Raw genomic sequence first — 23,533 nt, 5'->3', positions numbered from 1 at the left:
ATTGATTGTTCAAATATTAAACAAAAAAGCTGGTAATTTATTTTTATTTGTTGTAGAAAATAAAAACGTATAAATGAAGCCGCCATGAACGACGACAAAAGGAAAGAAATTGGCTCGGAATAATAATCAATAGGAACGGGCAGAGTAACATAATTGCTTTCAATTGTATAATCAAACGGACTGATCTCTCGGATATTTCAATTAAAAGTTCAATGCAGTTGTGAGCCATAGGCGGGTTCGTGACCGACTCTCGGCCGGAGACAAACAAAAGGCTGAATTGTCGTTTTCCTCCACCTTGACCCTCGACTTCCTGCATTCTCTCCAGTCTCGGGTCTGACTATCGATTCCATTTTTGAAACGAAGCCGGTGATACCGTGTCCAACTAGACAAAAGAGACAGCCTACGACAACAGAAATAGATAAGACAGGTTGACGAAAATAGTGGTTAACGCTAGGGATAAGGCTCGGTGCGTTTTTGGGAGGGGCAATAACCGAGCTTCCTGTGTCGTAACTTGCCTTCAACAGACCCAGTGTGACCCCCACATTCTTAGATATGAATTAAGGATTAATGGGCATAACTGTATGAACCTTTCATGTTCCCAGAACTGATAGGGCATTATCTCTCAATATTGCCTCGTATTTACAGGAGGAAAAGAAAATCTTTTATCCAATATAATACTTTTAACTGTATTAAGACGAGTGACAAATAGTTTACTTATTTTGTAAAAATATGTACATCGGTAGTGATATTTACTATAATATCTACATTCATTCAATTGGAGGTGCCTTTTCTTCTTTTGAGTATATATTATTTTATTTCTTGAACTTTTCCACTAACTAATGCGAAACTCTAATAAAAATGACGACCGATGTTCACAAAGACTGAACGGAAAACTTAATCCACCAAAGGCACCAATAAACAAAGATAACGGTCCAACACTAAAGATTGCGATATGCCCTGAATGCATCTAACAGTACAACACAACGAGACCAAGAAGGTTTAACATCTTACTGTTTGCACACGTATTTCTGGGAAATTTACTGCTGACTTGTTAAAAAACTATGCAATAGTACAATCCATGGAATTCGTATGGGAGGAGTGTAATATACCTTGTTTAGTGCAAAACATCACACTTTGTAAAGACTGCAGAAATTCCACTAACCAGTGCCTAGAAAGTGCGATTTCCGGACATTCGTGTTACTACAAGATAACTGTTGCTTATACAAAACTATATATCTGTAATTTGGTCTTTACCGACCTACCTAAACTCGGTAGCTTGATCCGTCAAACGAAAATGATCGGTAACGACCAAATTACTGTCCATCACTTGTCAGACTATGGTTGTAAAAACGCCAGACCGTTATATTTGAAATAACACTGTCAAAACTTATTTTTCTAGTAAAAAAGACATAATTTTAATACAAAATGCACAAAACAACAAAGATTTTTTTGTGGATCAGATATTCACAGGTTTGTTATTGTAGTTTACGTTTCAATCCTTGAAACACATGTTGAAACTTGACAGTTAGTCTTATAGTTTCTTCATTTATAGGTTCTAAAGATAATGTCTCGAGTTCCGGCTTTACATCATTAAAAAAAGAAATGATAAATGTAATAAAGTATATTGTAGAAAAAATCTTATCACCGACAATAAAGCGGATCAATGAAAGGATTATAAGAAATATATCACTTCTTTTTCCAGGACTAAAGAGTAGAGCCTAGTCACGTTCTCTTGGCTTTTGAAGAGCAGGTGTCCTTTAAATTTCAATTAAAGCTAATTGAAATTAGCCTAGTAAGCCTCGGCGGTTGCCTAGCAGCTAATGAATTGGCCAAACGTCCATTAGAAGCCGTCTCATATTTCACTTGGATTAATAAGGTCAAAGCCCGAACAAGCGCAATGAAAAAGGCTTTTAAGATCGGGCTGTTTTATTTTCAGATAGGATTGCCACGAGAAACGCCTGAAGTCTACCAGAACTGTTTATCGCATTTGGCACTTGTAAAAAATCGTTTGTGCCAATCCGGCAAATGGTATCGATTCAAATTGGAAAACGTTTTCCAGGTTGGGGTGGTCTGTGGAATTAAATTTATGGATAGGCGAGTGCTTTGAGAGGTTGGGTTTAAACTCGGGAGTAATAAACTAAGTTGAATACACTTCGGACCTATTTGTTCAAAGAATTCGTTAAATGTGTATTTTTTTAAGGTGTTTATTGTAAACTATATACTATACAAGCCAGGTCTATTATAATAAAAATGTGCCACTTGATGAGCAAGCAATTTTCTCGATCACTGATGATGGTGAAAGGCTAAACAAAGAACAAATTCATTTCTTCTGATCTATGTTAAGCGAAGTTGATTAATCTGAGTAGAAAATAGAAACCAATGAAAACAATTCTCGGAAAATAAAAATAGTTAACCATCCTTAACTAAAAACAGCGATTTTAACGGCGAATTGCACACCCCTTAAACGAACTTAAATATCTGATGTTTTGTAAAGAGGAAAGGCAAACAAACTGCGAGAATAAGCGGAACTGGATATCAAACTGCTGATTTCTGTCCATCTGCTTGCGCACCAAATCAAACTACACAGGTTAAAATTGAAACATTTGAACTGGGCAATAAAATAAACACATAACTGTGCAAATTTCATTTATAAATCCGCAACGAACGTACTTCCATGAATCACAGTCTAAAATTGGCGGTTACCACCGCGGAGGATAACTGGTACTACGGCCACAAACAATTCGAGTGGCCTTCCTCGTGCTCTTCGAAGTTTGTATTCAGCCCTTCAGACCTCGAGACTGGTTGGGAATCATAAAATGTGGAGGGGCATAAGCCGCTGGCGTGTGCAGATCACGTAATTTCCCGTAAATAGAATCCCAATAGAACAGGAGACCTTCCAACAAAACGATACATCAGGCAGGGTCCACTATGACCTTTCCCGCATTACCTTCAACCGACTTGATGATTTAATAAAGTTGCCCTCTAATTGACATCAAGTGACGTCCTCTTTATTTTCAACATTATTCAAAAAGGCCGAATCTTCTCTTTGTTCTGAATAGCTGAAATATGACAAATTAAGATAATAACCTTTCTCTCACAACTTCTTTCATGAACACTTTTTTCTATGATTGAATGAATGGTTCAAATCGATCCTGTCCAGCACCTATTTACAAAATTGCACTCTCATTGATGAAGCTATACCTGCTTTTCGGCACGTGGAGCATACATTTTCCTACCGTCGGAACGCATAAAAAGTGTGACACGACGATACATTAGGAGAAAAACGCAGCGGAAATCTAATAATTGAAAATGGACTCGGCATGTAAAAGTGAGCATTACTGCCGAAGCAAAGCTACAAATCGTAACGAACACGCAACCATTGTGGAAATACAGGGTCCGAAGGAAATAAATAAATTTCCAAATAAATCATCAAAACACTGCATGATGCTTTTATTTATCAAGGAGGTATAATAAAAAAGGTCAACTTTATGCGAATCAACAAATAACCACATAGACTCTCCCACACGCCATCCATGCTCGAAGAGATCTTCAGATTCGTAAAAAGTTAATAATTCTTACTGATACGCTTATTATCGAGCTCGTGACACGTCTTCCTCGGTGGAAATATTAATTGATAGTTATTTCCGGCCATGTAAAAGTAATTTTTAAAGGCTTGCCCCGTAAGCGACGAAGTGTGGGGCAAACGAGTTTAATTAGCAATTTATCCCAAGGAACTCAGATGGGGTACTGGTGCTAATTGGTCGGACACTGTTCTCGGACCATAGTGAAAGACGAGACAATGGCTCAGGCCAAGTTATAAAGATAACACTCCCATTAAATCCAGCCCTTCAGGAAGGACCTAATTTCGCCCACTCCCACATTTCCCTGATGGTATTTTGACGTAATAAGTGGTAGAATACAAACAACAAATTTTAAATTCAATGGAGAAATATAGGGTAGTTTTATTTTTTATAGTAGTATTATAATTTTATTTTATCGTTCAAAATTTGACAGTAGAGCTTTGTTATGTTACGCCATGTTATTCTACAATCTGCTGTGCAGTATTTATGAAATTGCTGAAGTCATTCGCAGAAACATTTCGAATATTGGATCGGTATACAATACACAGCAGAAATAATGACGAGCTTTATGACGCGATTTTAATTTAATGAAGGGAGGAAGAAGGGGCTTCTTTTCGTCATATTTATGGGTAAATATTAATAATTCTCCATTTATGTTTAGTGGTATAATTGACCAAATTACTTATTTCAATTAATTATTCTTTTTATGTAAGGTCTTGGTTGGGATGAAAAAGTTAGTGTCTCGAGAAGGTCGTGAGTTCGAATCCCGCTGGTGACACTAACTTTTTCATCTCAACAAGACCTTACGTAAAAAAATAATTAATTGAAAGTAATATTACCGTTGGACCAAAATTTTGAATTAATGCAAATAGTCTTCTTTGTCGTAAATTAGGTGGAATGCAGTCATTCCTTATTTCGTTTATTTGTCTTTCCACTTAATTAAAGCGGAAATTAAAGAATGGACTGAATGAAAATAGCATCAGCATTCTTTCATGGTAGTTAGGCTATTCTACCTTTCCATTAGTGGCTTACATTTTAAATTCCAATCGATATTACAACATATACCACATCGTAAATCCTCTTTTTGTAGCTAAGTGGTAGGTCTGCTAATATTTGAACATCTGTAAACAGATGCATTCCTGATAACCTTGAAATTGGCTAAATGCCAAAAAAGGTCAGTATTAACAGATAATCTTATTAAATAAAAATGAACTAGAAAAAATCTATAAGCCATATTAAAGTACAGAATGTCAATAGATAGACTAGAGAATCCCTGGGCGTGTACAATAAAAATAAATTACCACTTCGATTGAATAAATTAAGTAAGAAATCTAGAATATTTCGAATTTGTATAAGACATATGATCGTTAAAAATTTCAGCTAATTGCCTATAATCAAAGAGTTTGATTGGATGAGTCTGCTTCATTTTCAGTCCTAATTATATACCATCACTCTAGACGATGATTTCAGGCCAAACATGGTAGTAATCATAATAAAATAAAAGGAAGAACAATTTATTTTATTGACAAGCATAAACCATTTCTGTTTCTAAAGTGTTGATAATATGAAATAGTTATTGAATCAAAGCGCATTCTACAGTCTATAAGAAAACATTAACTGCAATTTATTTAAATAAGTTACACCTACGTTATTGTATGGGGATTTTATTTACGAAGGGTCAACGGGAACATTTGATTTCAACCAGACATTCTGGAGAATTTTGAAAGAGACCGGCTTTCTTTGAGCCAAGTTTTGAGTTAGCAGGCCCTACGCAGCTTTACGTCTAAATTCCTGCCAATCATACCAAACACGAGTCCTCGCCCCAGGCGAGGTGAAATCGTCTTTCGTCACGTCTGAAAAGGAAATTAGTAAATCGTGACTTCCTAGCCGAGTTACACACCTTTAAGGATTTGAATAGGGAATTAATAGGGAAACGCTTCTGGCCCACGTTGAATCTCCTAGAGGCGGTGTGAACCGGCGGCCATATGGGCCGGAGCATATGGCGTGAGGAGTCCGAATTAGGTCTATTGCACATTATTTCTCATTTCCTATGGCGCATTCACATCGTCGGTTGTCGAGATAATGAAGGAAATTAAACCGATCAAAAGGACTTCAACTTCACAACATAATTATGCCATTTTTGAGCTAATTAGATCAAAAACAACAAAATAAAAATAATAGACGGGTTACACTAGTAAACAGGGTTTCTATTTATACATTTAACTGTAATTTTCAACACACGCAAGTTAAGTTTAGTGAAATCTCTCTTTTAACCGAAAAAATCTAATATTTAGCTTTCGTTATTTTTTCTGAAGTCCAAGTCGACATGAAATTTTATTATGAAATTTGCTCATTATGAAAAAAGTGGCTTACGGCGATTTCCGATCGCCATTAAAAAGTCTTCTTTTAAAACTTGTCAAGGCCCTTCAAAGAAAACAATTTTCAAACAAGGAAGGAACGAAGCACCATACATAGCCTAGAAGAAAAGGAAAAGCAAAATTGACTCCTTGTGGGATTCCTCTTTACTTCTGCGTAGTGACGAACCAAATGTCATCCCCCTATTTTATATATTTTAAGCCTATCAGTTTTATCAAAAATGAAAGAACACAGAAAGGCCAGGTGGATGTTTTATCGAAGAAAAACAAAAGAGAATATATATTTAGAAATACATAACGTTCTTACAAGCATACATGTTCATCTCTTCTTTGAAAGGAAATCTTTCGTTACAATCCTCGAAGATTTCCGGTACTTTCGTAAATTAGTCACATTGATTGATATCGCTGGATTTTACGTACGACGTTTAAGTACATGCATAAACTACAAAAATAAACTAGCAAGACCACAACTGAAAATGGCGTGAAGCCAAAACGCGTCTGACAAATAAAACAGCAAGGATAGTCAGTTGCAAGATCGGAACGACCGAACTACAGATAAAATTTTCAAAATCGTTCGTATAAATCCCTGTGAAAATAACAATGCTTGGTTTTTTTCTCTGAATGAAGGTTTTTAGTTGTAAACGTGAATGGGTTTAACTTTTGTTCAATATTTTTTTCTATTATTATTAGTGTTCTTCAGAAATGGTCAAAATGTGGCTATTGTTTCATTACATTGTGTTGGTGTTCTTGTGTAAAGTCTCATCAATGTAAGCTAATTTGTTGTTGCATGGTGGTCTATATATTATAAGCAGGTTTCAGCGATTGGGGTTTCTCTCGTTTATTTCATGTAATTGTTTAAAGTATTTAACATAGGATTCACGTTGATTTGTAATGTCTCAGGTTAAAAATGTACATTTTGTGTTGATTTGTACGCCTTAAATTGCCTTCTTTTTAATCATTTTAAAGGAACCTATAATTATTGAGAGAGGTCACCACATAATAGGGAAATTTCTGAGCATTCCACCCAGCGGTATGTGTGCTTAGTCAGCCAGGTGAGGGCTCTTGTTTACGGCACACTCGCTGTTTACCTGGAACGTTCCAGGAACGGGAGACACCTGGCCGACCCTACAGCTGATTGGTGCATACCTCGGCAGCCACCCTTACGCGATTTCTCATCTCCCGTCTAAATTATCTTTCCGGAAAAGCTCATGAATTATAATTTCAAATCAACAAATCTGCAGGATATATTTTCAACAGGAGGACGGATGAAACGTAATATTGGTTTGTGCACTGAACTATCTTAAGATGCTTTGTTTGTATTAATTACCATTCATTATTTTCCCTTGTAAATTTATTATTAATTACAGATAGTATAAATAAGATTTCACTTATAGAAAAACCAATAATTTACACCAATAACAATAGACAGGTAAAGAAGAGCCGAAACTGAATAGTTTACATCACAGTCATAAATCTTTTTTTCCCCAACATTTATTTACGAGATTAAGTTTTACAATCTGCAGGCTTGCGAAAAGAATTGTAACTTTATTCTTTTTATTATGACTATTTCTTTTATCGGTTTCTTTAAAGTAGAAACAACAAATTATCAAGTAGAACATTAAACTAAAATTCAACAAAGAAATAAATTTCATATTCCTTAAAGTTCCGTTAAAAAACAAAAAGCCTTTAAAACAACTTACAATAAGTCAACAACCAGGAATGAAGAAGTGGAGATTAAATATTTCTAATATATTATGTATAAATATTTTGTTAATTGTCTGCGTTGTTAATATAATTCGACGGAAACCGAAAAAAATAGTTGATACGTAACTTTTTGCATATATCGTGTTTTTTCATACGATATAATTCCCGATATCGTACTCTATTCTGAACTATCTGTAATGATCGGCGGTGAGGAAATCTTTTTGAAGTTGTTTATTGCCACATCTCTCCCTTGGCCAATGAAGCGACCCTTGACTTTAAAAAAAATGACGAAAACATTTCTGATCGTATCGGATTAAAATGGATTTCTATCGTTCCCTTTCATTGGAGGATGATTGTTCACTTCTGGCCACTTTATTTGTCTAGATTGCCCTCTACTATATAAACTTTTGCCCTATCGTGGGGGGCCATTGTAATACCAGACTTTAAAAAAACACTCTCTTGTGTTTATTTGGCAAGTTGCTGTGACAGCTGTAATGACTCTTTGTGCTGTACCACTCCAGGTGATTCAGCTACAATAAGACCCTAATCAGAGTGCACCCCTTCAAACTGTGAATCGCGGATTTATACAAATCGATAATTCATCAAAAAACCACGCCTGTTGATAGTCCTATGGCACGATATTGTTATAAAGTACTTCCACCGCGTGCAACCGATTTAGATAAGACAGAATCAATTATATACCGACTATATATACCTAAAAGGAGGGACTATAGAATAAAATTGATATTGCGGAAAATTATCCTGTTAAAATATGTATTTAAAATAGCGTCAAAAAATATATACATTTCTTTTTTTGTATGAACCTTTTTTTCCCTCATTCAGAATAAACAGTTCTGTCCATGCTTCGTTCACGAAAGGAAGTAAATGGAATAGGTAAATTGTGGAAAAGTCCAAAGGTAAAGTAAAGATATCTAGTGCTTTAACAAATTTGACAAACTAACCAACCAAAGTTCTAACATTAGTTTCAAAAAATTGACATCCTGCAAGGACCTTTGTCTGTTAAAAGTTAAATAGACACTCTTGCCCAACAGGCCGTTTTCACGAATATTTGCAACTGTGACAATTAACACCGCTTGAAACCTGATTATTTATTTTTTGCGTTAGTTTCATACTTGCCTCAATAGTTGACTTAATTCAAAAAATTGTGAGCAAATTTTTACCAAAATATAACTACAGATATTGTTTTAATATTTTGTTAATTTTTCTTTCTAATCGATTATTTCAATTACAGATCAAACATCACTCATATACCACGGTGCCCGTGCGGTTTGGGTGTCCGACGTATGTATTTGCCACACTAATGGTTTTAGGTTCGAATCTCAGCAGAGCCCATGGACGTTGATAACAATTGAAACAAAGTATTGTAAAGTGGTATGCCTACTCGTTTGCGACACCCAACGGGCAGTTGGACGTTAGTTCTCTTGTAAAACAGAAATTACTTTACCTTTATGCATTAAATCGTTCCAACAAAATAATTTATAAGGCATTAGAATATATCAAACTTTTTCCGGTGTTAAGGCTTTTTATGCGGATATTGTAGCATTTCAGCAAAATCAAAATTTTACATTATAAAATATTTCAAATATATTATGTACACTGTTATGTGTACATTTCTGTTTAAATGTTTTTTAATCATATAATTCAATCATATCATCATATCTTTAAATAACCTAAAAGACAAATCCCACAAGCGATCCAGTCTTTGTATAAGAATTGAATATAAGTATGAAAAGAAGGATTAACTGGCATTCATACAGCCATAATCGTTTCTTTAATGTCTTGGCTGCTTTGAGCTTAAGTAGTGAACGTCGCGAGAAGTGGAGAAAATACAAATGTTGATCCATTAACTTAATAACATTAAACCATGGAATTTTAAAAGACTTGTAACTTCCGAAACATCTTAAACCTGAACTTCAAGAAATTAGTCCATATTGCTTAGTGGTTACAATTGACCACATTAATTATTCTTTTTATCTAACATTGCTGGTTGAAATGAAAAATTAGTGTAACCAGCGGAATTCGAACCCACGACCTTCGGCTCAATACGCCGCTCTAACCACTTGAGCTATTGGAACTTCTATCTGATCAAAAAATCACGATAGCTCAAGTGTTAGAGCAGCGGCGCACTGAGCCGAAGGTCGTGGGATCGAATCCCACTCATGACACTAATTTTTCGACCCAACCAACAATCTTAGCTAAAAAGAATAAATAATTTAAGAAATTAGTTTGATCCGGCCAATATTCTAAATCCATTCGCCGAGTAGTAATTGAGAATAAGGAGTGTGTACAAGGGATGCCCTTAATTTTTGAGAGCAACCCCAGGGGCCAGAATCGAACAAAAGTCTGTTCGACATCGATATTGATATCAGAGTAGCATCTTTCTCAAGGAAGGATGGTTTCCACAACACGTCACTGTGAATAATGACCCATTAACTTTAAACTTAGTCTTCCAAAAAAAAGTCAAAAAATAAGCTTTAACTAACTTTACGATACGTAAACAGTTAAAACTACTTTATCTTTTGATTTGGTTCTTACAAACCTGTATTAGAAACTTACTTATGGTAATTCATACGACACAATACATTGTATCTAAAAGACTTTTAGAAGAAGAATTTAATGAGAATTTGGAACTTGACGGTAAATGTGAAAACATGACTTTCATAAACTTCTTTTTAATAATTTTTTTTACTACTTTTTTAATTTTTGGCCACAATCAGTGCCATTTTTATTAACTAATTAACCCTCAATAATTTAAATTAAAATTTGCCTATCGTGCCAAAACGTAGTCAAAAATTAGTACGAGTGTACCTAAATACCTTTTAAATAAGCAAAAAATAACAATAAAACTTTTCAAAAATTTGAAAAATGGCAAAAAGGAGGGAAAACTCAAAAGGTGCGGTTGAGATGGGAAGTTGGTGTCCGAGTGGATCGAGGTCACGATAGCTCAAGTGGTAAGATCGTTGGTTCGAATCCCGCTCGTGCCATTGACTTTTTTAGCTCAAACAAAAAACCTTAATTATAATATATTAATAAAATAATTGGTCAAGCGGACCACGAAATTAGTGAATTTTCAAAAAATCAAAATCATCAAATATAAACCTTTAAAAAAGACAACTCGCATCAATTTTACATATCTCAAAAGAACTTGGACAAACTTACAATTTCAGAAATATACATCAACTTCAGTTTGTCAGACTTCAACTTTAAAAAGATTAGTATATAATGCGCCAAAAAATTAACTGTACGTAAAAAGCCCATTCTTCTTTTATTGATTATCGATTAGGAGAAGGAGTGGGATAGGGGTTATAAATGATTAGTAGAATAGACAAATCTTAAGAAAATATTTCACAATAATTTTATTTCCTAGCTTAAAGCTTCCGTTGGATTTTAATGTTAGTATTATCTTTCCAGTGTTTATAAAACTGATTTTGTATCTAATCTTAAGGTCAGTGTTATATTTATTGACCAAGATTTTACCTATTTATATAAGTTATATAAAGACGACAATGAAATTCCCCGGGGTTTGAAAATACACAAGTATACCCGTTCGATAATTACAAAACTACAAATCACTTTCGGTTGACCAGCGTTTCTTGATTACCCCATTTTAATCTTGACCAAGGACCCAGAGGTTCGCCCGTAATTTATAGCCCCGGCGAGTTTCTGAACTGTCCCCCAGTTCTTGGGGAGAATAAAAAAAACTCATACACACACTCTCCCCACGAAGAGTAATTCGAGTGGTTATTTGAAGAAGAGCGGCAACATCAAAGTTAATCTGTAACTCATCGTTATCCATCTCAAACGGGGAATCTTACTCTAATTATCCGGACTGATGCCGACAAAACTCCATCTCCTACATAATAATTATCCAATGGACCTCATTGTATTAAGCTATATTAATTAATAATAATATTAAAAATAGAAGAGTGAAAAAAATTAAATTATCTTTGGAGATGTTAACAATACTTAACGTCAAATGTGGGAAGTGGTTTCTAAAATCTATGGAAGAATTTTTCAAATTAACTTTATTACTTTTATTACACATAACGACTTGTCATTACAAAATGATTATTTGTAAATTATCTCGTTTTTGGCCTTTTTATTTTTCTGGCAAATAGCTTATATTTAATAAAAGTTTATTTGTCCCCAACATCCATAAAATCTAAATTATAGGAAAGAAACATGTTACATTTCTCCCCTTTCTAAAAAATATATTCATATGAAGGCGAGGAATGGTCAATAAAACACAAACATGATTCCATGGAAAAATAGGTCTATACATTCCGCCATAAGTGAACAATAAAACATTCTAGAACGTCCAAGCTTCGCCCCAACTGTTTTATTGTCTAGGAAACACCGGATTGGACGGGATTTCTCCATGGTTTATGGTACATTAGACATGTCTCGGACGAGACCTGAGTCACCAACCGACCGTGCTGCCAGATTATCTTTTTTCAGAACAAGAGCCCTGAGAAAAGAGGAAAATCCCTAATCGAACGATTACCCAAATCCAATGATTAACAATAAAATTATGAAACTTAATGGTTTATCGTATAATTCGATAATGACTTGTAATAATCTCTCGTATGTTTATGACACAACGTTAAATGAGAAAAATCTGAATATAAAATCAGCAGATAACCAAAAGCAAACTGCGATAATAAACGAGCCCAGAAGTTGCAATGAAAATTCACACAGTTAAAAAAATTGTATAAGCTGATCAGAAACAATGTTGACTGTGTTCAGTTCTTTGGAAGAAGATCTATTGGAAGGATTGACTCTTTTGTGGGTCCGCCTGGTAAGTTTATTCGTGAAATGTACATCTTACATAAATACAGTGTACATATTTACCTTCGGACCTCAGGTTAAGCCAGATCAGATGAGTTAGAACTAATCCTTGGCCCTAGTCTGTGCTCGTCAATTAGTTATATTATTGGTCCTGTGGGTACAATCTTCAATATTTTCGTTGATCTGTTCGCTAACTTGTTACGTCTCAAATAAGAACGTTTTCTTTGTTTAAAATAATATTTTATTTTTCATTTTATTTTATTTTATTTGTTGCCCTTGGTAAATGTTGTGGTGTTTCATGTTATTTTTGTAGAAATCCATTAAAATAAAGTATAAAATTCTCTGTTTTTCTTAAATGTATGTTTCGTTTCTTTAAAGTGGTAAAGTGTTTTAATGATTACAAATAATTTTATTGTTCTTTATCATTTTAGAGGTAATAATATTTAAAATATCGACCAAGTCCCATCATCACCTCCAAAACTTTTAAGTTGAATTCCTTAATAGATTTGTTTTTATGTTTTCCTCCAGCGATCGTTTGGAAAATTTTAAAAAGTTCCGTCGTTTATTACTGTTAATCTGGAGGTGTCTAGTCTGTGGCTTGTGTTACTGGTACCCAAACGAAGGTCGTAGGAAGTCCCGCGACCGGTTCTGGAAGTCCATTCAGCAAAGGTTGCACCCACCTCGTCCTGTATCCCACTTGGGTCCGAAGCCGTCGACAAAATCCCGCCAGACGATTCAAAACCGGCCCAGACGAGTTGTCGTTTCCGGAATCCGTCAAAACTACTCACGGCGGCACGTTTGTAAAATTATCACGGGCTTCGTACATAATCAGACGGGAGAGAGTGGTGTTTTTAAATAAAACAAACACCAGAGCCAAGCCAGATGCAACGATCCCATTTAGCACGTTGTTTCTTTTTCAGAAGGGAACTGGGTCAAACAATTTTGTTTGTTACCGCTCATCTGGTTTTATGGGCCACTATCGTTTTACAACTACTTACAAACGGACGGCGCAGAATAAACTAATGACCGTTGTAAAAAAGGAAAAATTATTTTTAAATAGTTGAGCAATTCCTATAGTTAGATTTGCCTGAATCGCGGAAACCTTTATCATAGACGAATGGAAGATTTTGTAGTAGACCGTTAATAGACAATTATGTGATAAACTTCTTGTACGCTTTAAAACAGAAACACTTCTGATCACTTACAACAAACGAAAACGTGCTGTATCTAAATGACCCGCTCCAATGCAAATCCTTTAATTGACGCATGATAAAATTATTAGTTCATATTTGCCTTTAACTATCTATAATAGATTATTCGAGCAATCTATGTTGTTAACAATACTGCAAATTAACAGATTTGAAAATTCAAATTTAGTGTAGTAACGTGAACCAAAGGCAACCAGGAAATTTTCTCGGTAACTAAGAAAAATATTAAATTGAATAAAAGTACGTATAATTTTTAATATATCTCCTTATGTGTTTCATATTAGCCTAAGAACAATACAAAATATATTTTTGGGGGAGGAGAACTGGTCAAAAATTCCAGGGTCGTCGAACCCATACCCAGGCTGGATTTCTCTTGAACCAATGACGCTTTTTAAAAAAAATCGAAAAATACTAATAAATAATAAATTTTGTCATTTTTCGACCAATTTAAAACCCAATTGTGCCATTGTTTTCAGCGTAAAAAATCCTTAAAAATTAGCGTCAGTATGTATAGGGACGTGTTTGAAATTTTGAAGTTGAACTGGGCCTGAGGTACCCTGTATAATGTTTTCTCAAAAAAAGTAAAAATTTTGAACTAGACTATAACATATTGAAACGTAAATATTAAACACGTATTTTTTCGATCTAAAACGGACACCCTGTATGCGATAAAAACAACATTAGACCTTAAATTTGTAAACTTTTGTATCAAGATTTAAATTGAAAGAAAGAAATGAAATATATCATCTTGAACTTCTTCCTTTTATTTTACGTTGTATATTGTAAAGAAATTGGATTTCGTTGAAAGATTTGCAATAGTTCATACACATTAACTACAATTCTAAACAATTTCTCTTATTCTATGACATGTTGTTCTATCCAATGGTTGGTTGTCTAGTCGTCGTTGTGATAATTGTGTGGTGTCACATGCCTCTAAAAAGGTACCGTTCAGGCATTCAACTAAATTAAACAAATGTCATCAGATTTGTTGGTTAGCGACAATTTACCAACAATAAGAGTAAATTGCAAATCCCCTGGTCTCCCCTTCTGAAACTCAAATAGGGGGTTGAAACAGATCGCCGACGTCGTCCCGCTCTTTTCTTCTCTGACCCTTCTTTTTACAAACTGCAGGAATTTTTCTGCTGGTCGCCGAGGTAATGACAACGGTACCTCAGCATCTCCCTTATTATTACAGGTAGCCCAGGTACAAAAGCCGGTCCCGATCCCAACAAAGAACACGGTCCACGGTTTATTGCACTCCTCATTGCTTTGCCCCATCTTCGAATTGGGTTATTTTGGGAGCACAAAGAACAAACCAGTACTTACTTAAAACGAGCGAAGGACTGCTTAAGTGGTTATGGACCACTTTATCTCAACCGGAGTGTCTGAACCACAAGAATAATCCATTAAGGAAAACCAGGATGAAAATAATGGGATGATGAGTTACAGTTTCACTTTATATTCTGCCAAACTTGTACGCTCTAATGATAAAAATGACCAAAGTGTAATGTAAAAAAATATAAATCAAAGAAATTATTTTTAACTTAAAATGACCGATCCACCTGCTTATCCAATACCCACACTACGGTAAGTTGTCAAATAGTAACAAAACTGAATACCAGAGAGTATATATATATATATATATATACGTAAACGTTTTAGGCAATTTCTCTCTATTATTAAATTTTATTTTTTTTCGGAATTGTTTTGTACTCAGTGTTGCCTCTCACCAAGAGATGAACTTACGATGGACTAAAAGATTGATAGATCTTTCAATCATTACAAATTGTTCATGCATTTTTTACACCTTTTGACGAAGTTGAAACGACCTTCTATTACAATATTAAACTATTTCCTCCAGTAAGTTTTAAATATGTAATTTTACTTAACTGAAAGGAATGTTTCAAACTGTAATAAGGGTGCATCGAAGTTTGAATTTTCATTGAACTCTTTCTAGCAGAAGTATAATTTTGGATTATGACCATTATTTTCCTCTTCGACATCATTTTAGATTGATCGTACTTGGATCTTGTTTCTAGTTATAAAAATGATCAAAAGTTGGAACAAAATAATAGAAATTTAGTTAATCTGAGTAATTGTATTTTTTCTCTAGTTGTTGGCGGTAAGATTGAACATTAGGCTATTTGTATCAATTACTATTATTATAATTAATTACAACTGAATCTTATTCATATTCGATTAAAAACAAACCGAATCAACTTTAAAAAACGAAAATTTTACATATGAAAAACCTTCTTAATGGGCAATTTATTAAATGAGGCGGTGTGCTATTTCCTGTACAATTTGTCGGGCAAAAACGATACGAAAGATCTTCACAAGTACACTCTTTTTTTTTGTAGGCGTTGCAATTATAAAGCCCGAAAATTTAATCCAGGAATTTTTTGTTTGTCTTTAAGTATTGACCTAATTCCAACAGGTTTTGATCACATCAATGTTATAAATGGCATCTTTCCAACGTGTCATTACGGACAGTTTTAATTTGAAATTGCTAATTCTCATAATGATTGGAAAAAAATGAGTGACACTCAGGCAAAGGTCTTTTTGTCTCTCATATTACCAGTTTCGATGGGATTTGAATCAAGAACTTTGTAGTTTTATCGACAGACCTCACGGAAGTTACTAAGAAAATAAATTCCAAAGAGCCAAATCTATTCAACGAATAACACAAAGTGGATAGAATTTGTAAAAAACATCTCTATTTTTTTCAACACCAGTAAAACTTTCGACCGGTCCCAAATTATTTATTTCCCTTATAAACCTTGAAGTACAGTAAGCTATCGATTACTCAATTTCTAGCTGTTAGGCCAAAACTGACTTGCTATGAGTGTACAAAATAAGTTTAAAAAACACATTAAACATTAAAAACATAATTTTTCACGCCTATAAGTTACTTGTCTATATTTTTTCCTCTTCGGGGTTCCTACAGTAATAGTAGAACTGGGCGAAACTGTACTGGATATTTATAGCTTCTTCGACTGCACTGGAATGCACTATTAATTCAATCTTATGCTCTTGACCGATCATATTTATTTGTCAATGTTGACATGTTCCCTAATAGTTTCACTTCAGATTCAGTGACTCACTGTGTGGACATTTAGAGAGTCAAAGAGAAGAAAATCTAAGTATATAGTAATATATAATTTACGGTGATTTCGAATTTGAGTATACACTAGCCAATTTTATAACAATGCAATACACACGAAAGTTTAAACAATTCAGCAGAACAATTTTGTTTATTATCTTCGTGTTAATATACAAAATGTTTTCATTTTTTAAGAGGCTTAGGTAAATTGTTTGATCTTTCAAAGATCTTAATTTCTGATGTTCAGATAGGGCAGGGCATGTAATATTTTTCTAGGAAAGTTCGAAGAATAGCACAATAGTTAACAAGATGGTCTGACCATTATCATTGCTTTACCCTGTAAGATTTTCCTTTAAAAAAAATGAAATAATATATGGAGGTTTAATTGAGTGTGCGGCGGTTTAGGCTATGGTTCATCCTCTTCCGGCCTCTTCCACTGTTTTTGTACTTGCTAGGGTGCCTTTTAAAATATCCACTTACAACCTTGTCCGTTAAGCCTCCCGACGATAAATATTTATGAACCGTCCAATAGGTTGATAACCCTGAGTAAATCCCAAAGCGACTTTTAAAGTAAAAGAAAGTACTAACTTAAAAAAGTTTTTAACGGCCTATTTAGATGCAGTAAAGTAAGAATGACTCATTCATTATTCCTACGATTCATTACCGGCCCTTTCGGACCTACAAAGAACTTGCTTTAAAAAGTGAAAGATTGAATTTATCATTTTTTTAGAAAGTAATTGTACGAGTGTCATGATATTGATAGTGCTGAATATCTTTTATGACAATACTCTAATTTTTATTTTACTTTATACCTTAATACTTTAATTTTTAGGGTTAATTTTAAAACACTTTTCTACCACTTTTTATTCTCTTTATATTCATGTTCAAATCTTATTACTGCTAAAGCGGTTTGTATTTAACTCTGTCTATAATATGTGAATATAGGCCATCTGGCTAATAGTCAAACGGAAGTATGTAAAAAATTCCTAATATTCACATTATAAAAAATAAAAGATCATTAACAAATGTATTTTGACGAGAAGCATTATCTCACTCTTTTCCCTGAGATAAAATAGTAAAGCTCATTCGTCGCGCATTAAACACAATTTTATACCATCTTAATAAAATAATAACAAACCTGATTAGACTCAAAGGAATGGTTTTGATTAAAAATATTTGGCACAATTCCGTATTTGAACCAACACACATACTAAAAAATGTAATTCTTGATTTTTTTTTTTTTTGGGGGGGGGGAGTAAAGTTGATGCTTTATAAAGTTTAGAGGGCTGATGTAACGGTAAGCCACGGGTATTTAAAGTATTCTCACAGACTATAAAACGTTGGTTTTCCATAACAATTACGGACCTGGAGGGCCTTTTTCTTTGCTCGCCTCCACTCTTCAACAACCTGTTTATCCCTGAAAATGGAACAGCTTTGTAAGGCTAATACTGTGTGAAGGTAGCAAGTTTATTCACAAGAATCACAACAAAATCCTGGATATTTCGAGCAACGCGATTGAAAAAATAAAACCTCGATTCCAAATCCATGAGAGAATTTCTTACAGCAATCGCGATTATAAAGAGAAAATGCTTGTTAAATAGAAAAATGCATTTTTTAATGAAAAATTAAAACATTTAACATTGATTTTTTTTTAACTTAATGATATGTGTATTACATTGTATACGATTATTTGAAATTGAAAAATACCATTGATGTATATTTAAATGAAGAAGTAAGGGTATTTAGATTTTTATTCCTCTAGCTCGTTGGAAATTAACATTTTCATGTCTCTATGGTTCTAAAAGTTGTATTTATTTAGTTTTCATAACCAAAATCTGTGCATATTTTTTCTGTAGATTTATAAGTTGATTTTTGAGATTTGCTGAGGTAAAAGAAGAAACAAATGAATCATCAATACAAATTCTACTTCTGAACAGTTTAAAGTTCGAAAGCTAGAAGAACCGACATCTTGACGTAGGAAAAATTTAGTTAGTTTAGTTTGATAATTAATTTAAAATATTTAGTTTGCTTATTAAGCCAGTTTCTAGATTTGAACTAATTTCAAATTTGTAAAAATTAATAAATGACATTCTACAGAGAAATGCCTTTTGTCCCATTTTTTCACAAAACTTTTTACTTTGTAAATTAATCATGTACCCAACCCAAAGCACATTAAAAATTATAGAAATGATAAATGATGGAGTGAGTGTGGTGTTCAATACTTTTTAAAAGGATAGTTCCTACTCACAGTAAGTTGTTTTGCAACGATCCGGATTTCGAGCCTTTTAGCTCACCATCAGGTTGTAGACGTCCTTCAACCTGATGATGAGCTAAAAGGCTCGAAATCCGGATCGTTACAAAACAACTTACTTTGAGTAGGAACTATCCTTTTAAAAAGTATTAAAAATTATATTTCTCCTTTTGATAGTGTTTGGACTTAACTTATTGCTGATATTTTTCCGTACAGTTACAATCTTCAATTGGGTAATTCAGGAATTGAAACTTTTGTTCAAGTAAAATAATAGATCGTAAATTGCACAAAAACAATTTATACGTTGCATTATATTAACATAGTTTTGCAAGGTCCTTTGAATTGGCATGAACTTCGCACAAAACTTGCCAATCAGGTCAATAATAACTCTATTTATTTTTGACTAAATATTGTAGATATCCATTCTTGCTACTGGAAATGAACAATTTAAATAATTTGATGAAAACAGTTTTGACTCTTAGAAACCTGAAATCAGCCTGTGTTCACTAGGAATGTTTTATGCTTTGGCGTACATTTTTTTGTATGCTTTATTTATAACAAGCTTTATTTCTCTGTCGGAATTTAATTTAATTTCAACTTTAGCCAAGAAGATTTAAAAAATTAAGAGTATATTTTGCAGTTGTTCGTTACGATGGTGCGAAAAGTTCCAAACGGTCCATGAAGGCGATTTCGAAAAATTCTTCAAAATCAAATTAGAAAATGTAACCATATCGCCTTGAATAATGTTGATAAAAAGACAAGAAACTGGTGAAAGGATCGGCCAGTTCATTTTGCGGTCTGTCGCAACCAGGGACGAAAGGATTTAAATAAACAAAAGTATAATTTGCCGTTTTCCCACCTAGTAAAAACGTCTTAAACAGAAATTAGACATAAACAATACGAAAACAAACCATTGGGATAAAATAACTGTTGTTTTGCCCCTATTCTCCCGAGTAGAATTAAACAGTTTATAAAAGAGAGATCGAGAAGAGGCGTCTTGAAATGACTCTAAACACCCTACAAACCGCACCGTTTCAATGCAAGTTTGTTGATGACATTTGTTTAGCCGTTTCTTCTGGGTTGGACTGTTACAGCTTTAATTTACGATCTTTAGTTTATTTATTGGGCATTGCCAATTTCTGGAATAGGCTCGTTGGCGCAAGAATGTGCGGTTTTAAGGCGGATAAAATTTGAACAATTATACTATTTTGCGAAGTCCCAGTTGCTATCAAAGATGCGAATGACTTAGGCAGGGTAAAAAAATATTCAAAAGAGCTTTAGGATATTACAGAGGTAATATTGACTTGGGTGGTGCTGAAGAACAAGACGTGCGCACCAAATCCAGCCGAGTATGGACTCTTTGGGTCCTTCTGCATAAATTCCTTGATCTTTCCACAAAATAGTTTTTAAAAAAATGAACTATGAAAATTTTTCAAATGTACTTTAAATTGTAAAGTACTAAAGATTGCAGATTAAATTAAATTTAATTTAATAAAATAATTTACTAAATAATTATTTAAATTTAATTTAAATAATTTACTAATGGATTTGAGGTTTTTTTAATTCTTTGTATTTAGTCGCATATTTCAAAAGAATTGCCATTAACATTTTGCAGGATTAACGGGATTTTATTAAATTTATTGGTTTCTTAATAAATTAACTGGTCTCTTCAGTTGATAGAGGCGTTACAAACCTACCCAAGCCCTGAAGGAAATTTATCGATAAAAAAAAATTATCATGCAAGAATGTTGTCAATTTTTGCTTACCTCGATACGAAGCGGAAAAAATTCCAAGACAAAACACCAAGTAAACACTATTCTTCATTGTGTCCTTTAAATGTATCACTCGCGAATTTCAAAATTAATAAATTTGAATGGGCCCAGAAGAGACTCCTTACGGCGTTGACTCTTCGTTGGCGAGTTGCCGACTGATTCTGTTGGGAGCTGCCGTAGCTAGCGCTATGCTGCCATCCCCCCTCTCGATTTTGGAGGGAAAATCACGATTGACTGTAAAAAAAATTAAAAAATTATCATTCAGTTTTTTCCGCACTCGACGTTGTTTCAATTCATATTTTATCCAAACACTCATATCTGCATTTTTTGTTTAGACATGAGACATATCGCCCAAAATAATTTTGACCATTTTTGGCGACATAAAGATCGCGCTTCTTTTTTTTAACGTTTGTTTATAATAATGTAATATCAAAGCAACAATTTTGGACATTTTGGTTCACCAAAAATATTTCTTCTCCCCGACAAAATGAAAGAAAAAAAATAATTGAACGTTATTTCCATTATTCTTAACTTTTCTGAACCTAATCAGTAAGTTTAATAGAAATATATCCCATCAATGATTTACATACCTTTTTTTATTTTTCAGTACTTTTAACATTTGTTTTTTAATCCATTTTTCACAATTGGTTTCTAAAAAAAAAAAAAAAATAGAATTTACATGATGGTAGATAATTTTTTGTTATTCTGTCTAATTTCTTATATATAAAATTAATTATATTAGTGTGTAATTCATCAATGTTAAAGATTTGGTTTTGTTGCACTTTATTATTTTGGATTGCCAACAAAGTTAATAGTTTTTTAAACAAATTATTTCAAACATTAGTGTTATTTCTACGATTTTTTTCTGAAGTTCATTAGTTATTACGTATTACCTAGATATTTCGATCTACCATAACATCTAACAAAATAAAATTAGATATTGCACAATTTTTATAGTACGAACAACTCCACATAAATATTTCTGTTTATCTGTAGAGGTAACAAATTTTTTTTTTTCATTAAAATTATTTTTCTCTTTCTCATTTTCCTCTTCCCTCTCNTCTCTCTCTCTCTCTCTCTTTCTCTCTCTTTCTCTCTCTCTCTCTCTTTCTCTCTCCGTCTCTCTCTCTCTCTCTCTCTCTCTCTCTTTCTCTCTCTCTCCCTGATTTTTCTTTTGGTTTATTAAATAGAAGGATATTTTTATATTATACTTATTGGATATTTCAAAAGACCTTCGTTTACTGACATCAACGCGAAACGACGTTTTTTAATGTGTTTTGTTAATATTAAACTATAGGTAAATTTAGAAAATGCCATGAACTCGTCCATCGTCGTGACAATCGTGTGGTAATTGATCCGAATTTTAGTTTGATTTACTGTATATTACACACTCTAACGGATGAGGTCAAACTTCGAACCCTCACAGAACGTGTAATTAATAATCAAGGAAATTTTTTTCGCCATTGAACAAACATACATATTGCATTATAATTTAGTTTATTGCCGCAGACTATTTTTTTAATACACATTTGTATGGACAGAAATAATGCGTTGAACAAAAATTATCGTCAATCACTCTGAAAATCGTCGGACATTTTGATTTAATTCTAATACATTAGTATAAAAGATACTTTTAAGTAAAATATTTCTATCCAATGGATATCATTAGCAAATTTTCGCATTAATCAAATTGATAGAATAAATATTTCCTGGTGGAAAACAAAATAAAAGGGATAACATGCAATAACAAAATGGAAAAATCCTATTCCTACATAGAAATGTACTGATTGTTCTTAAATATCTTAAATAAGCATATGCATAACATAAGTGAATCAGTCGTTAACTCATTATCGAGCATTTTGGTACTCTCGCTGTATTGGTCTGTCAGACGATTAAATGGCGAATCCTAATTCTAATGGTCTATTTTTGAGAGGGTGCTTCTGATTGCACTTCGCAAATAAATAATGCTTAATCCCGCATAGTATAATTTTTAAACGTACTGTTGCCTTCGAAAATTGTGCTGAACCACAACTCTAATCCATCATCCTGTTCAACTTTGTCAGCCGGTATGTTGGGTTTAATTCGCAGGGTGAAATCAAACCTCATCACATATGTTAAGACATATCCTGAATATTATTAATAAGACAATCCTCTCTAATTTATGTTGTAATAGAAGCTTTTCTGAGCGTAATGATGCAATGAGTCCTCCAGGTTTTCTTAGGTAAAAAAGGTTAGTCATTGCAATTTACCTCGCTGCTAATAAAAAATAATATCTACCAGCGGAAATTTGTCACTTCAGCAATGCCTTTGATTGTCCATTCCTATACGTGATGAAAATACAAATATGATGATACAGATGAATCACGAAACAAGTGCTTGGACACGCCTTCCTGAGTCAGAAAACTGCAAAAAAGGAATTTTTCACCCTTTGCATAGAGAAGCGTACGTTTAAATGTCGAAACAAGGAAATTTATACAGTCAATGTTTTGAACCTTGAAGGTTACAAATGTTTATAAACAATGACACCTGAGTTTTGTGAAACTTAAAAACCATCGCACAGCAAAATAAATGCAAAAAATGCAAATATTTATATGATAGTTTACTGACCCGTTTATTATTTATTGTTGTTTAACAGAAGAAAACTTTAATTTTCCTTGGTTTAAGTATTTTTCTTCAAATTTTTTGCTACGTTTCTTTACCAATAAATCCACAAGAGTGTGTATAAATAAC

At 33.5% G+C, this 23,533-nt stretch overlaps 1 protein-coding gene across 2 annotated transcripts in view; it reads right to left on the bottom strand.

The window, feature by feature from the left end:
* Positions 1-20,977, bottom strand: part of LOC106665832 (neural cell adhesion molecule 1-like) — a 176,025-nt gene extending 155,048 nt beyond the window's left edge. For both annotated transcript variants that reach the window (XM_014392600.2, XM_014392601.2), the window contains exon 1: positions 20,798-20,977. In XM_014392600.2, the coding sequence (XP_014248086.1) occupies positions 20,798-20,855 (58 nt within the window). In that variant the 5' untranslated portion in view covers positions 20,856-20,977. The remainder of the gene's footprint in view (positions 1-20,797) is intronic.
* Positions 20,978-23,533: the final 2,556 nt, after the last annotated feature.

The sequence above is a fragment of the Cimex lectularius genome, unplaced genomic scaffold (genome assembly GCF_000648675.2).
Source record: "Cimex lectularius strain Harlan isolate CLEC.00 unplaced genomic scaffold, Clec_2.1 scaffold54, whole genome shotgun sequence".
In the NCBI taxonomy this organism is placed as follows: domain Eukaryota; kingdom Metazoa; phylum Arthropoda; class Insecta; order Hemiptera; family Cimicidae; genus Cimex; species Cimex lectularius.
This window is presented reverse-complemented; position numbering and strand designations above follow the sequence as displayed.